A 17,167-nucleotide genomic window follows, 5' to 3' on the forward strand; every position below is an offset into this window, starting at 1 on the left:
CTTACAGGTAAGAGGTTTTTCAAAGCCTGGTGGGTACAGAAGTCATGCCATGCTTATTTTTAACATATTCAAAGTAATAACTTTCAATGAAGAGAAGCAGAAGCAATTGTTATTTTGTTGCTCAGGAAACGAATCTGTTTTGCTCTGGGAATTAAGATGCTAAATGTATGTTGCATCTTTATAAAGACTGGAGGCTCCCAGCAGCTCCCAGCTGTACCTGGGGGTGGTGCTGACCAGGAATGTTTGAGAGCTTCCTGCCGTAGCATATCCTGTTCTGGGAATTTTTGGCACTACTGTCAATTGTTGTGCTCACATCTCCTGCACCTGTGGCACTCAAGTCACAGAGAGCCACAGACTCTTCAGAAGAAACTTCCATTGGTGAGTAATGGAAGCTTTAAAATGCTGAATTGTTGTTAGTGTTTTTCTTAATATCCAATTCAAAAGGTAGTTAAAAGAAACTAATAAAATATAATAGATTGAATATCTGGGACAAGATACAGCTATTCAACACAAAGTGATATTTACAATTACTAGGGATGAAAAACTGATAGGAGATGGGGGTTGAATGAAAATTTTATATAACAAAAAATTAAAATAATGCCACTGGGGGAAAATATGCAACCTATATAACACCGAAATATTGTAGGAAGCAAGAAACTCTTGTATCTGTAAAGCCTAGAATGCAATATCTCTGCTAGGATACATACCCATTTGACACCCTACATTCCAGAACTCCTGAGGATTATAATTTGAAGAGCTCATTCTTGTTCCCTTGGGGTAAATTCTTGTAATAAATCTCGTAGTATGTGAAATAAACTCTTTCGCTGATAAACAGAAGGATAAAATCTTGGTAAGCAAACCTTTGTGATTACAGAGCTCCTATTTGAATAAATAATAAAAATGCAGTCATTTGATCCAGCAATTTTTTTACACAATATTTTATCCACATATTCTATTTTAACATTAATACATGGACCACTCTGAGCTATGCCTAAAATCTTATTTTGAAACCTTACTATTTTCTGTGTATTTGAATCTGACAGTATTTCTGGATACAGTGCAGACTTTTGTAAGAAGTTCAGTAACCAAAAATCATTCCTTCATGGAAATATTTTGTTTCTTCACCTTTTTGCAGGGTAAACATATGAATTCTACACTAAAGCCCACTGTGTTCTCATGGGAAACTAAGACATAGAACAGGAAACTGCACAAAAGTTTCCTCATTCTATAATAGCTCAAAAAGAAAAAAAAAAAGAAAAAAAAAAAAAATCTCTAGTTGATCTTGGCTTGTTTGCTGTTAGGATGTTTAAATAAAATGACTAAATAATACTGAGACCAGGGAAGAGGACACTTTTAAAAGCCACATAAATTATTCTTATATATGCCTCAGAAGATGTTAACTATTTATGTACATTGTTTTTCCTTCTGCTGGCTGTGTTCCCTCCTTTCTCATATGCAGGCAGAGACTACGTGAATGTGGGAAAGTTCAGGTGACTTCTGTCTACACGAATCCTTTTTAGATATTAAACCAAAATCTACATTTCCAGGGTCATCTCTCTGATCTATTCCATTCTCTTCTCCTCTCATTTTTTGTTTGCTTGATTTCGGTTTGGTTTGTTGTTTGGGGGTGTTTTTTTGGAGGGAGAGGGGGTTTCTAGAACTACTTTTATATTCCCTGGAGTGCTAGAGGAACCAGAGAGGACTCTCTGTGGATGGCTGGCAAATCCTACTTTTGATGCCGTTCAGCATCATTCACCTCACCAGGCACTGAACCACCTCCACAAAGAGGTGGCAGCAGGGCTGGCCCCGAGTGAATGGGCGTGTGGCAGATTTCATTGTCGCTGTCACAGTCGGTGATCTCTGCTCTCACCACCCCTCAGGGCTCTGGGCAGGCAGCTGGAGTTAGAGAGGCTGCACTGCGCTGCCTGCACCAAATGGAGATGCTCCAGCACAGCATGAGTTTGGAATAATCCAACTTGGCTGGGAGGAAAGGTCTGCTCCAGTGGAGCACGCTGCCTGCTCTGGGCTTCATCCATCCCATTAATGAGGACTCTTATCTGCAGCTCTCACCAAAGCCAGGGGACTGCCAAGCCAACTCTGCTTTCTCAGCCCAGATTTTGGGAAGGGGAGAGGGGGGAGAGTGAAATTTATTCCACATTTTCTCAAGTACTGACTGAAACTCCTACATTATTTGATGCAGAAAACAATGAATCAAAAGGCAGACGTACATTTTGTAGACTGTGTTAATATTTGTTCTTTACACGGAATTAAAATAAAGTTGAATTTCAATTTTCCTCACAAATCCAACAGAAATAAAAAAATATTATGCAAAGGACATTTTTAAAACAGCGTTATACAAAGAACCAAATAAAATCAGTCAGCAGATGTTTCATAAAATTTTAACCCTTCCAATGCCTAAGCAGTGAACCATAGCAACAATGTAACTTTTAAATGATTAACTCAAAAGAAATTACCTGAAAGTCTTGCAAGTTTTCGTGCTTGACTCTCTCCAATGGAATTATTTTCATAGCACTGCTGATGCTGCAGGGAATGCTCAAAGCTCACAAACTTCTGAGATTTGGTATAAACCACAAGGTCTGACAATGCAAGGGCAATCTTTGCCCTCTTCACCTAATGATCATCAGATGAATAATGGAATAAAAAAAAGTCACAATAATGCATATTTCATTATTATTAATATTAATAATTCACAGAAACAATCATTTTGGATGCATAAAGCACGAGAAAATATGCCACAGTTAATGAATTTAATAAATATGACTTTTAATAATGAGATTTGATCCACTGAGAGAAAATTGAGGTTATTGTGTCCATGTTTACCATAGTAATCATAGGGTGAGTAGAGAGATGCTTCCTAGCAGAATGTTTTTCTGGATAGCTTCATAATTTTCCTGCTTCTAAGACTGGTTTGCAAATAACATCATTTTTTCATGGCTTTTAACATTACACCTCAAAAATACACCTCCAACTTTCTATTTGTAAATATATGAAGTGCTAGAAAGACCAACAGCAGAAACTCATCTATAAAATGCAGAATAACAGGCAAATATTACACTGTGCCAAGCAAATTAGTCAAAGGCATATTCCTCTAAGGATTGCTTTGAAGTCAGGAAAACTTTTCCTCTTGATTAAGGTCGAAAGTTCTGTCACCAAAATATTAATTTAGTCTGCTCCATTACCAAAACAAGCAAAAATGACTGAAATTTTCCAAGGGTCTTCTCTCTTACAGTGAGGCACTACATGACCACTTCATTTTCCACAGCATAACTTGTGAGCTAATTGGGGGCAGTAGCCAGCAGAGAGCTGCTGATGCTAATCATGTTTACATTCCATTAAGGCTTTTGAAGGCAAATTCTCATCTGACAAAATAACAGAGATTGCCTCCTCATGGCTCTTAAACTATGCAAAGTTCAAGATAATTAATTATTCTGGGGTTGTGTCCCACGAGGAGCAATAGGAGTCTACTGCCATGGAAATGCTGAAAAATACAGCTCCCTGCAGGTGGGCAAAGCCAGCAGCATCACTGGGGCATCTTCTGCAGATTCAAATGCTCTCCCACCCTCCCAAAAGCAATACTGTGGGATATCAAGACAAATACTCCAACAGACTGGGACCCTGGAAACCACTTTCTCTTCTGTCTGTGAAACATGAGCAGATACTTTTTGTTGCTGCTGTTTAAGAGTATGTGGAATACATTCTTGTCTGTAACATGGTCCTACAAATAAACTTGAAACCTATTGCCTAGAAAGTTGGCATTTCCTGTACAAAGAAGGCTCCATCCTTCCTCAGAATTTTTCCTTACTGTCTCTCCATGTCAGATGGAATGAGAAAGAAGCAAAAACTTTCACCATCAAAGCATATTAAAAAAAGAGACCCTGCCTCTCAGCAAGAACGCTGGGCTCTGAGGAACCTTGCCAGTTTAGCCACATTCAGGTAATCAGAGCATGATGTGCAAGAGTGACTGGATACTTCAGGTGCTGCCTGACATCTTAAAAAGGTGAACCCTGATGTTCAACCCTCATGAAACAGCAGATTTTCCATGGTAGAGAATTATACTTGGTTAAAAAAATGAGTTCAATTTGACTTTCAAAAAGGAGATTACACCCAATTTTTACACTTCTTTCAGAAAGAATGCTTAATGTTAAGCCTTTACATGATAAATGTAAAAGCACTTCTTCAATTCCAGGTGCTGAAAAATGTTTCAGCACAACCAGGAATGTGCACCTAATTTAATGCAAAAAAATCATAGAACAGAAATAAATAGGGGAATCTATCTATCTTAAAAATAGACTGGTAGACTTGGGGAAGAAATAATTAACTCTGCCTGCTGTCATCAGGACCTGCTCTAAGTGTTCTCTATACACTCATAGTTCCAGGTGGGCCATGGCACCAACAAAATACTTGGGTAACTTCATCTTAAATCTACTGTGGTACTGAGCACCTGGGACAAGCATAGGAAGAGGAAAATGTGGTTGAAGTTCAAGATGGGAGCACAGGGAGGGGTTGCTTTTTAGTTGGATACTAAAATGTGGTCCAGTTTGACTTTCCTTATAAGAATAGGAAAACTCTGAAACCTTCAGCTAAAACATGTAATCCAAATGCACTGATCTTCATAATTTTAAAGTTTCCTTTTTTCATCTTTATTTTAAGATAATAAAGTCCTTTAAAAAAAATCTATGTGTTCTCTATATTCAATTGAAGCAAAAGCTACCTTGGTTTTTTTTTGAGGTAGGGGTGATGATCTATGATCTCCTTTTCTTTTGGCAGGACTCCTGGTTCTCTGAAGAGGTAACGTGTCATCCGTGTCCTCGTCATCAGACTGTAACTCAGAGTCAGACAATTCCTCTGCCTGACCACCATAGTCATCCTCCATCCTGAGCAGGCTTTGCTCAAGTGTTCCAACTTTTTTATTTTTTATCAGAACTTTGAATTTTAATGCCTACAGAAAAGAGGTTTAACAACAGTAGCTAGAATTATGTAGGTTTTTCATCTCTTGGTATTATTTAACTCATCTTCAAAGTTGTTTATTAAGTATAATGAAGTGAGCTTACAAAATGAAGCAACATAGGCATGAATGAGGCAGAAACCAAAGCCAAATAAACCAAACAGAATCTGAGGATCAAAGTACACAACAGAATGTGACTCTCTAACCCCATGACAGGAAAAAAGGCTCTCCACCACAGGTACACAGATGCTGAAACTATGAAAAGATAAAAGTAGGAAGTAAGATAGCCAGGCAAGATGTAGAAGGTATATTTTTTTACTATGCCTACATGTACCTATACATATATATATATATATATATATATATACACACTTAAAGACATGTCTAATATTAATTTGGAATATTTTCATCTATCATTGAAGCTGCAGGAAATCTGTTATTTGATTTTTTGTGCATATCTCTCTTGTGTACCAAATTAAAAGTTTTGTTTATAACTTGTGTTATTTTACTGTAGATCCTTATGCTGATCTTACCTGGTCAAGGAAACAACAGTTTGGTGATTTTGCCTAAGCAGTTTCTCTATTTTTAAATGGACATGTATCAATCTCCATAATATATAAGATAGAGGGGGAAAAATAATATTGAATTATATTGATTCTAATAATATGGCTTTCATCTGTGCAACAGAATCCTATGAGTATGTATTTCACTTTGATTTACACAATTATATTAGTAGTAAAGCTGCTATGATGTAGCAGACATTCAACTCTACATCTGGACACAGGAGCTGCCAGTGAGTAACAGGACTTACTATGGCTCTTGAATAAAGTGATCCTCAAAAATATTCCTTAAATTTCCTATGCTCTAGTGAAAAGGGAGATTACACTACTGGGAGTGTGGCAGGAAAGGGAACAAATAATTTCACAATAAATGAAAGGCAACTGAAATGCTGTAGTTTAAGGTATCCATTAAGTAAACATGAAACCTATGGATGATGAAAACATATAAACCCAAAGTTCTATAATGGAATCCAGAGCCATAGGCAAGGATGGAGACATTCCATTCATTTCCACTGCCAGCTCCATTGCTCATGATCCCCTTATCACTTCCGATCTCCTGTTGGTTTTTTGCAGGGTGCCAGTGGAATGAAGCATCCTATGCCCAATATCTATCAATGCCATGCTGCTGGAAGGTTTGATTAGTCTCTCTGCACTGGTGACTCAGAATAAGGATGCCCTTTAACATTTCCTTCATTTTTTATTGATGCACTCATTATTTTTTCCCCTGTTATATTTTTAGAAGAGTTTTAATATGATTAATGCTACTCATATTTTTAAGACTTCTGAATTTTCCTTTTCTTATTCACATTTCCTAATATTTAAAAGCAATTCTATCCACTTTTGATCTTTTATTTTGTTATTCACAGGAAGACTTAATTCTACAAATGAAAAAAAAAAAATAAACAGACCTGGTATACAAGGGAAGAAAAAGCTTTCTATAGTTACATTACAGCCTCCTATATGCAAACTTCTTTAAATAAAAAAAGACCATAGAATGAGTGTATGTAGTTATACAAAAATGGGCCATGATGTTTTAAGTCAGTCTCTAAAATTCTGTTTACAAGCTGTTAGAAAATGTAAACAATTTAAGGACATTCCTCCTGAGGTAGGAGTTGTTTTTTGAGGTTTTCTTGTTTTGTTTTCTACAAAGATAACATTTTAAAATCATGGCTCTTTTTCGAAACAGTTACAAAAAATACTCCAGCGATATGAAAATTTCTTGGCCAGAAACAAATTCTAATAATAGTTACCCCAAATCCTTAAAAGGGAAACATAGAGTGAAAAAACGACATACCAAGGATTTTGTCTGAACTTCAAACATCTTCAAAAAAACTTATAACAAATGTATGGTTACAAAATCAGTGACACTGAAATTTGAGTTCTTTAATGGGTAATCAGCACTGCTAAGCATGTGACACCTTTTTCTCTACATGTCCAACTCTTCTAAAAGCGCTGAAAAGCCTTTTAATGAGCTGAAACTCTGAGCATTCCCTAGAACTTCTCCTTTCTAGTTTTATTATGAAAAGCAAAATATGTTAAAAACACATTTGCTGTTTACTTCTATATAAACTGTAAGAATACAAAAAAATTTAAATGTGTAAAACATAATAGGTCTTCCCTAGAGCATAGTGGGACTTCAAGGCTGGCATAAGCAAAAGAATCAAAGTACAATCAACTGGAACAAATATTTACATAATTAAATGAACAAAACTTTTTTCTTCTACATTCTGGTTAATGTGATGTACAACACAAATCAGCTGAAGCAATGCCAAGTTTCCAAGACAAAAAACCACAAGCACTTTGGATCAAGCAAACCCACCTATTGATCACTGTGGTTATGTAATATAAAAATTCAATCCCCAGAAATGTAAGGAATAAACCCTGGATTTGAGACATAAGTATTTAAAAAATAATAGCTTCTCCTGTTTAAATTTACTTGTTCGCCCTTCTCTCCCGACCATCTGTAGGTGCTTAGTTAGAGGAATATCAAATCCTGAAAATCTTGCTAAATAACAAAGTTAAAAACCTCTTCTGAGTTTTACATAATATTCTATTTCAAGATTTGTGTTGCTGCCTTAACTGCTGATATAGGGTGAAGATGCAACACCTCCTGTGAAGTCTAACACAGGGAAAGGTTTTGAGACAAAGACAAGATTTGTTAAGTACAACTGTTAAAACAAACCAGCACCAGCTATCTTTAACAAGTCAAGAGAATCACACTTAGTGAAGTGTGAATGGATGTCTTTGTGGCAGCCTTATACATCGCAGTTATCAAGATACTTTAAATCAATACTACCAGCAATGCCTGAGCTCTAGGTAAACTGATATTAATTATATCAGGAGCAGCATTTTAACCACCTCATAACAAGTTTTCATGCAACACTTTTGCCCAGTGAGAAGCACCCTGCCCTGAAAATTTCACTTCTGTATTGTGCTCTGTAGTAAACTTCAGGCAAGTCGAGTCCAAGGCTAAACAGCTGTGCTACAGCTGAGATTATATTCTACACAGGCAGCTAAATCCCTGGATGGATTGGAAAGAAGTCCAAAGGATGATTGTGGAGAAAGATGGTTGCAGATTGGCCAGGATATTAAAACAGTGTGCTCAGAGTGGCACAGATTCCTTACCAAAGCTCAATGTTCCAAGAAGTTACCTTGCCAAACCTGACTTTTATATACCAAATAAACCTGGTTTTTATATACCAATTAAACCATTGACCCAAGATCTACCCGGGTGATGATATAAAATATGGCAATGTCTTGCTTTTAGTTGCCTCCTGAGGTTGCTTTATACTACAGGGAAGCTATTAACAGATAATGCCTGTCACATGTTTACCACATTTCTGGGAAAACCATGTTCCCACAAGAAGAGTGCAATACCTCAAAATAGTGAAGGAATTAGATGAGCCTCCTGTAAGTACTCAGTACAGCCTACAGTTTCCAGAAAGTTTAAGAGAAACAATACTGATTTTTTTATCTTTGAGGTCATCACCAAGATATGCCACAGTCTCATCTCTTTCTTCTTATTTTTGTAAAGAATAGATACCATAGACTGATTGAAAGGCAAAAGAATGACTAGAAATGTTTTGACTTGCTAAGAAGCAAAGATATTTCTGATGCAAAGACTTGGTCAAGACATTTGCTTATTTTTGTCAAAATAAATAGGAATTAATCTCATAACTGAAGCAACAGAATTAGATATGCTAAACCAGGCTTAATCTTGAATTTCTCAATGAAAACACTCATTGTGTAGAGAAAGCTCCTTTGTATACTGAGCAGATAAAGCTGAAGAAAAGTGGGAAGAATGAGTCCTGGTTTATGGGGTTAGCTGGTTTTCCCCATAATAGCAGAATTTAAAATGTCCATAGCCCATAAAGTTGTACTGGAGACCTTCTATTGATCTTTCTCAAGGAGATCATTAAATAGATCCTCTTATTTGGACACCACAAGTTAACAACCATAGGGAAGCCTTGGCAATCCTGGCCAGAAATGCTTGTGAACCACCACAATACAGTAATTGATCTTGCAGCTGTGTGGTAAACATTAAAGACAACTTGTAAAATCACTGTAGCTGCCACTTCGCATTCAGTTAATCACACATCAATTCCAACTTTGTGACAGAAAACCTGCAGATAATAAAAATTTCCTGACTACCTGATATATATATCCTGCCAGCAGTGTAAGGCAGTTCAATGCACTACAATGCGAAATAATTGAGGAAAAACCTTCATCAAAGCAAAGTGTTTACATTCTTTTCTGTGTTATATTGGATGCCTGCATGTTTCTTTCAATTGCTGTCAAATTTCTTAGAGAGGAAGGGCACAGCAGGGTAAGTAAAACCTTATCTCTTCTAACACATATTTTAACATAAATTTTTGATACTTTCTAATTTAATATAATATAATTTAATATAATCTAATTCCTCTACGAATTGCTGCATAAGACACTTCATTCCTTCACTTTCTATCAGAACATCACCAGGAGTGCTGGTGCTACCAGCAGGGATGTCTGGCACCAGTCAGTGATGTCACATCTAATTTAGTGCAGGAACTGACTCAAAGGACCTGATATTCCAGTCAATATTACAGGAAGTTCATGAAGTCTCTTTAGAGGCACCATGATGGCCAAGACTAGGGCAGAGAATTTTATCAGGTCTGTTGCTTTGGGTGGAAAAACATCTGCTCTGGAAAGAGGTAGGATAGACAGGTGAAGCTTAAGGGCAGCCTCAGTTTCTCATGGGATAAGGTATGTGTGAAAGAAAGAAATAGAGCAAAAGTCTTCTCTTTCCTCTCTATGTAGAGGAAGAATTTTGTGTTGAGATGCAACAGAATACAGGAATTGCAGGGAATTAACAATATCAATATAGTCTGCTGGAAGTGTGACTGAGGGCAAAGAATTAAAAAAAAACCTTTATTCCTGAAATTTTCTGGGGTTTGTTTTTCAGATGAAGCAAGTGTTGGGAAGAGCAGAGAGAAGAAGTGCTCAGTGATCCTACACTTTTATTTTCTGGTCCTCCATGTGATTTTCACTTAGAATTACAATGGTAGGAGACATCATTGCAAAGTGGTCCAAAGAACCACCTAAGAGTGGGTTTGCTCCTCATTTTAACCCCCTTCCACACACACACAGTCATCTCACTTGGCAAAGGTATAGCTCAAGATCTGCTTAAAGAAGGAAGTAGAAGATTGGCCATATAAAAGAAGAGCAAATAATTTCCATGGAAGTCTCCAAAATCCAAAACCTAAAAGGAACCTGTAATTGGCAAATGTTTCTCTGAAGTGTTGTGGGAAGCTGTGTGGTTTCCCACTTTATGTACACACAAGAGAACCATTTAATTCTGATCTTGAAAGACACCGAGGTGGCTTTTTCCCCTATTCTTGCTCATGCTCCATCTTGAAAAAAGTGGAGCAGTAAATTATATAGGTGACAGCTTTTTCTTTTTTTTCACACTGAGAATCCTTCCCACAAAGAGCATTTTAAATTCATCATTTATGATTCTGTAACATCTCCTTTGCACAGCTTAAGTAAAGCAGTCTGAAGACTAAATTCAGAATTTGGCTTTTTCAAATGATAATGAATTTACCCAGGCCTTGGAAATGCACAAGATCCCAAGCTTTAAAGACATGATGTCACTAAACTCCTTTTGAACATGGACCAAAAGTTGTTCTTCAAAAAGATGTCAGCAAAAAGTCAAGCTTACTACTGAATTTACAAATTCTGTCATAGCTACATATTTCCATTGCTAGGTAAAATCCTACTGATTTTTCTTACATGCTTGATCAGAACATCTAGGAGAAATGGAGATGATCCTAATTTATGTTCATTCTCAAGATAATAATTTATTAAATTCAAACCTTTGTAACCAGCTGAGGACATCGGTGTTATTTAGGTAATCCTTATACCTTTCACAGATGGGAAATATGTCACACAATACTTTAATATGCTAAAAGTTCAGGGGAATGAACCTCACCTGACAGCATTTCCATACTTATGGACTCAGCAATCCATTTTCAGGCAAAACTCTACAGAGCCGACTCATGAAAACTCTAAGCTATGGAAATATAAAGTATGAATTCCCTATATCACAGTAACTATATGGTAAGGAATACATATCATAGAAAGTAATCTTTTTAAGTGTGTGATTTAGTGATTCCATGTCCACTGATTTTGTGCTTACTTCAGAGGACATATGACCCTTGGACATCTCCTACACTGAATCCAGCCGTGCTTTCAGAAGCTTTAAAACAAGCCCTCCTGTTTGATATTGTTGGTATTTTTTCCTAATTGAAAATGCAGTTTTTAAAACTTAAAAATTATATTGGACATCCTGATGTAAAAAAAAATAATGCTACAACAAAAAAAAAAAAAGGCAGAGAAATGTAAATATTAAATAAATTTATAACAACATTTTTATGGAAATATGAGTATGGTAATACTTTAACACATCTTCTGGACAGATTGCTTCAGATTTTTCCTTGACAAATCCTCTGAAAATTACAACCTCTTGTGTGTTGTTTTTCCTTATGAGAGTGCTTCCTCCCCACATTTTCATTTGCATTTTTTGTAGCTACTGTGAAAAAAAAGTGTAAAATATAGCTATCACTAGCAACAGTGACAAGCCTAACTAAGTATTTTGTATGTATGCATGTGTTTGTGCTGCAAGAGATTTAAAAAAAAATTGTCCTTGAAAGAGAATTATGTGCAAAAACTGGAACAATGGAAATGTATTTGTTTTAGCTTGCAATAAAATGTTCAATACCTATCTAATTGCCTTTTGTAACTTCACATCTCAGGCCACCAGCTGAGGAACACTGTCTTAGGGAGAAACACACTGACAAAGAGAATGGCTTTGCAGTAGCAGAACGCAAAGAAAAAGCTTCATCATCACTGTTACTGACCAAAAAAATGCTGATTCAGGTTTCCATTTCAATAATATGTTTAAATTTCAGGAATTTCCTTCAATTCAAGCAACAAAAAATAAACCAGCAGATAACAGATACACCAACATGTGGCATCTTTCCATGGGGCTTTTTGTGCTGTTTAAGCCTTTTTGTTACTAACTGAAGTGTATTTCTGACACCAGAAGTGATCCATAAATTCAGTTCCAGAGGATTAAAAATAATAATAATAATAATGAAGTACCCCACAATTTTTTCCATCTCTTTCATAGGGAAAAAATAAACTTATTACCTCAGGAGAAGGCAGTCGAGTCATATCTACTTCACCACCAATTGGTGTAGAAAGAAGTTTGTCACCTAGAATACTTTTCAAGCACTCTGCCATCACTTCCTGCTGTTTAGGGCTGCAGTGGTTCTCCAAAGACAGTACAAGTGGATAGGCAGATGACTGGAAATATAATTTTAGGATTTTATTAATAATAAATAAATATAAGGATAATTGCTTTTCCAAAATATCTTGCAAAAGTCCCCTTGGCAATCTGTATTTACTTTCATTTTCAAAACATTCCAAATACAGATCAGTTGTTTCAGGTTAGTAAGACAATAAAAAAGCTCACATTTGTGGAAAAGAGAAAGCATAATTGAAGAAGAAAAATTGCACCTTCAGAAAGTTAAAGCAGAGCTAGACATAGGCAGAGGTGTAAAAAGGACTGCTTTGTTTTGGTTTTAAAAGGTAAAATCAGATTCTAAAATTAAAATTGACAACAAAAAGCAGGATTAACTGTTTTTTGCTTTAGTTTATGACAGATTTTTTTTGTTTACTTTTCAAGCTGATAGTCTCCCCAAAGCTTGTTCAGAAATTATTGCCTTTACATGAACAAGCTATGCATATTTTTTATTTTTCATAATATCACAGACTTTTCTAAGGACAGTCTACACTTTATTCATCCCAGTACTCAAGCAAGGGTAATTGAGTAAAAATGAAAGGTAAAAGGTGAAAAAGGGAAATTGAGTAAAAATTAGAGGATAACTCAAAAGAAACACATCCATTTAAATACATAAGTAAATCTCATAAGTTGCCAGTAATACTGGTGGCTACCAAAAACATGGTCTGAATGAAATCTTTGCCCAGGCAGAACCTGAATTGTCAATAAGGAAAAAACCACCATTTTATGTTTTTCCTGTCTTTACATTTGTCCCCTGAGCTTTTGCTATTGACTGTTAAGAGAAGCAAAGCTCAGCCTGCATGGACAGCTGGTACCAACCACTACCTATTGTGATTTTATCATCTCATTGGCACTCGGGCTTGAGAAATGAAGTTTGCATCAGAGTTAAGCACAATATGTTGTGTACTAGCACGAATAGGAGAGTTATATCCAATGAGTTTTGAAAAACAATGGAATAAAATCATGGTTTTAATTCCACTTTTAAAATTAGAGACTAATTAAATTTTATATAGAAAACAGAACAGAAAAAACACAGCTTTGATTAACACTGAGAAGGCTATAAATACATATGTATAAAAATCCACATAAATTTATGATCATGGATGTATATATTCTCACACATAATGCTGGCCTGATTCTGAGATTTATCTTAAAAGTCATTCAGCACTTCCTTTGAGCAGGAATCTTGCCAAAAAGCCTATACAAAAGCCTGAGACAATGCCAAAAACTCTCCAGATTTCAGTGCTTTTCCAGAGATAGGCAGAAGGAACCTTGCCCTGAGGAGTCACCTGACCAAAAAAACAGTAGCTGCTAACATTTATCAGGGTCAACATTCAAAGTAAAAAGAGAAGAAATGGAAAACAGAGCCTCAGACTCATCTGTTATCTAATATTTTTGTCTATTTCATAAATTCACATGTAGGATAGAAGACAGACTGATAGCAGCAGAAGAATAAGCAATATAAAAATCTTTAAAAGATATAAAGAAGGAGGAAAACATCAGACCAATTCTGAAGTAGTTCTTCAATTTATATTCAGTCCTTGTTTAAATGATCTCAGGTGAGAATTCCACCTAAGAAGCTGAGTAAGATCACCTGAATCCTTTGCACTAAGTTTGGTGTATACTCATTATCAGGAAAAATTATTATGATTCCTTTAAAAAGTTTTAAAAATACGTTAAGAACAAATAGCAGGATTGCTCTGTAATTAATTTTAACAATACTCATTGCCACAGGCTCTGTTTCATATTTTTTTACCCTGGAGAATCTAGAAGAGCCACATCCCTGGCTTAGTTAAAGCCACCATTCTAACCAACTTATGTATACATGCATATATCTATACATACCATAAATGCATACTTGTCAATCACACGAATTACAGAACGAAATGGAATTTTGCTTGTTAAAGTGTGACCATGATACACAATGGGTTCATTGTTGTTGCCATCCCAGCAGTCAATCTCCAGGCAACGACATCCTTTTAAGAGAGCACTTCAGAAGAACAAGAGAAATCATTTTACAGCCAAAAGAAAGATACCACAACTTTTTATGCAAGTTGCTGTATTTCTGATTGCAAGCACAGTGATTAATTACAGAAAAACCACCTTATTTTCATCATAAATAAAAAGAAATCATACAGAATTGTACATATATGAGACAGACATACCTTCTGTTGTTTATTTTAGGTGTGTTATATAATAAGCTTTGTTAGAGCTTTAAAGAATATGGGATTACCTGATTTATCTTCTTTAAAAGATTAAAAACAAGGGTCATAGTTTTCAATAAATGAATTTTGGAATAAAGGCAAATTTCCACTAAAAATAAAATAATAAATATTTTAAATGGTCTTTTGTGTTAGTCTTCCAAACTTGCTTGCAATTTTGGGAATCACTGTATTTAAAAATCCATTGCACTTAAAGTATCAGGTTGCACTTGGTCTTTACATAAGTCAGTTCTTCTCCCCAGCCCATCTTCCTAAGAGGGAGCGCTAAAGTTTCTCAGGCACTTTGACTCGACTGCTTTAATTTTAATATGTTAGTGGCATCCCTTAAACTCTTAGGTTTCTAATATTTGACTTGCAACTAACTGAAACAGTTCTTATAAACTCTTTTACTTAATTACCAATCTGTCTTTTACACGCTGCTTTTCACACATTAACAATATGTCAAATATGCCTGTAGCTGATTTTAGCATTTTCCTAACACAAATAGTAGATAAAGAGGAACAGAGTGGGGGTTATACCTTCTTTGCAATTACTTTCAGCAATGCAGCATTAACATAATGGAATTTTAAATACTGTTAGAAATGCAGTATTGTTTCTGATGGTTGCAAGTCACTGTAGAACATTAAGAGAGCAACCAAAAAAAATTAGTTCAGATAGATGATGGTTCCAGCTGCTTTCTCTTCACTAAAGCAGTACAAATAATAGGAATTCTGGACACAGCTCTTCCCAATTCTTAATATATCCTGCCCTCAGTGTTGCCTTTATTACACAATCCATTTCCATCTTCCCTGCCATCCTGGTCACCATCCTCCTGGAGTTATGCACTGCAGAGGTTCCTCTCCCTGCTGGCTACTTGAATGCCCACATTTTGTGGTTTTGTTGTTTCTAAACTGCCCACATGCACTGGCCACAAATGTCCTTGACACAGACATACTCCAACATACATCTTGTGTATTGAACAGATTAGAGCTTGCCCGGGAATTTTACATTTCTTTCGGGAGTTATTTATTTTTGCATGGTGTGTTGAGATTAAAAACTGATTTAATTGTGTACTGTACACCATACTATAGATTTCATTTGCTGCAAGGTTGATTTTTTGAGATGTAAGTGAAAAAAATAAATTGTTTTCAGACTATGAACAGATGGTTTGGCAAATATATTGAAAAGTGTACACACAAAATAAAATACCACTCTCACATTTTCAACTTGTATCTTTGATGGCTTTGTCCCTTATTGCCAAGTAGGATTGTATGCGACTTAGTATTCATTTTTTAAAAGCCGAAGAATGTTTAAAATATTACAAAACAATGTCTAAATACCTGGTATATCCCCATAAATGACTGGGTCCCATTAGTTGGTCAGCTATCAAGTAGGTGTTGTGAGAAGATGAAATAAAATAGTCACACAATGGCCGGGTCATATCTTGATAGACGCTCTTGTGCTGGCTTTTAAATATTGAACATTCGTCTGAGTTCATGTACCTTATAAATCCTTCAAATGACATCTGCCTTTTCTTCCTCACTGAACAAAACCAAAAGGAAAGAAAAGAAAACTCTGTCATGAAGCCACTCTGATGGTTATATCTATGTACTTTCTGAAATTTTTAATAGCCAGTTCTGAGCACTGCTAAAGGTTATAGAGCACAACATTTTCCTGCAATTTTAAAATTCATAACAAATGTATAAACAACACAAAATCAGATACATGTCACTCTGGAGCTGAATTGCTGTGGTTCAAACTTTTGAAAGGAAATAAATGTGTTTTGACACTTTTATTTTTCTATGGACAGCAGTAAGAAGAGTTTTCAGTAATCCTAATTAAATATAAAGTAAAATATTTGTTGTTTACTTTGGAAAGTGACATGCCAGGCAATGTACTAAGAGAATCTTCTTTTCTCTTTTAAGAGAACCAGGATTGTTCTCAAAAAAGTCAGATAGAAATTCTTAACATAATCTTGGAGAAACTAGCACCACATATCTTCCCCAGGGGTAGAAAATTCCGAATAAATATTGATCAAATCATGTTTAGAAATATTTGAAATAAAAATAGCATCTTAACAAAAGAAATAACTGCCCACATAGATGAATTGCAAATCAAGCTTATTACACTGCTGCATTTAAAATAAAATGAACTAATTGAGTCCATACCAGTGACAGTTGTCCCATTTGTTCTGGTTTTGACTGATTTAATGGCAAACAGAGCCATTACACTGCCAGCTACTGCTCCCAATGTCATGTTTCGAATGTAGTCATTTTGCAAATGATAAAATCTCAAAAGTCAGCTTTGCTTCAAAACATAGCTTGAATTAGTGAGGGATTTTGCCCAGTTCTTACTCTAAAATAACTTTATTGTCACCAAAGCAGGCCAGTAGTGAACAAGCAGTAAATAATGCAAGATTATTTTATGCTAACAATAACTTAGAAGTCAATGTATACAAACTTGAAGACTGGAAATATCTGCAGGAAAATCCCCTTTTCTGCCCTGGTAATTCTTACTACAGATGTAAGAATCAGAATGTACAAGTTATATTTGCTATTATCAATCTTTGAGGTGTGACAGAGTGAACGTTTTACACCTG

General features: G+C 35.7%; 1 protein-coding gene across 1 annotated transcript in view; it reads right to left on the bottom strand.

Annotated features, from left to right (window-relative positions):
* PLCZ1 (phospholipase C zeta 1) overlaps positions 1–17,167 on the bottom strand; it is a 44,875-nt gene that overhangs the window by 17,105 nt on the left and 10,603 nt on the right. The window contains exons 4-9 of the mRNA XM_053942997.1: positions 15,909–16,110; positions 14,213–14,357; positions 12,214–12,369; positions 4,733–4,960; positions 2,475–2,631; positions 708–824 (exon numbers count right to left, since the gene is read on the bottom strand). Of these exons, the coding sequence (XP_053798972.1) occupies positions 708–824; positions 2,475–2,631; positions 4,733–4,960; positions 12,214–12,369; positions 14,213–14,357; positions 15,909–16,110 (1,005 nt within the window). The remainder of the gene's footprint in view (positions 1–707; positions 825–2,474; positions 2,632–4,732; positions 4,961–12,213; positions 12,370–14,212; positions 14,358–15,908; positions 16,111–17,167) is intronic.

Source organism: Vidua chalybeata, chromosome 5 (genome assembly GCF_026979565.1).
Source record: "Vidua chalybeata isolate OUT-0048 chromosome 5, bVidCha1 merged haplotype, whole genome shotgun sequence".
In the NCBI taxonomy this organism is placed as follows: domain Eukaryota; kingdom Metazoa; phylum Chordata; class Aves; order Passeriformes; family Viduidae; genus Vidua; species Vidua chalybeata.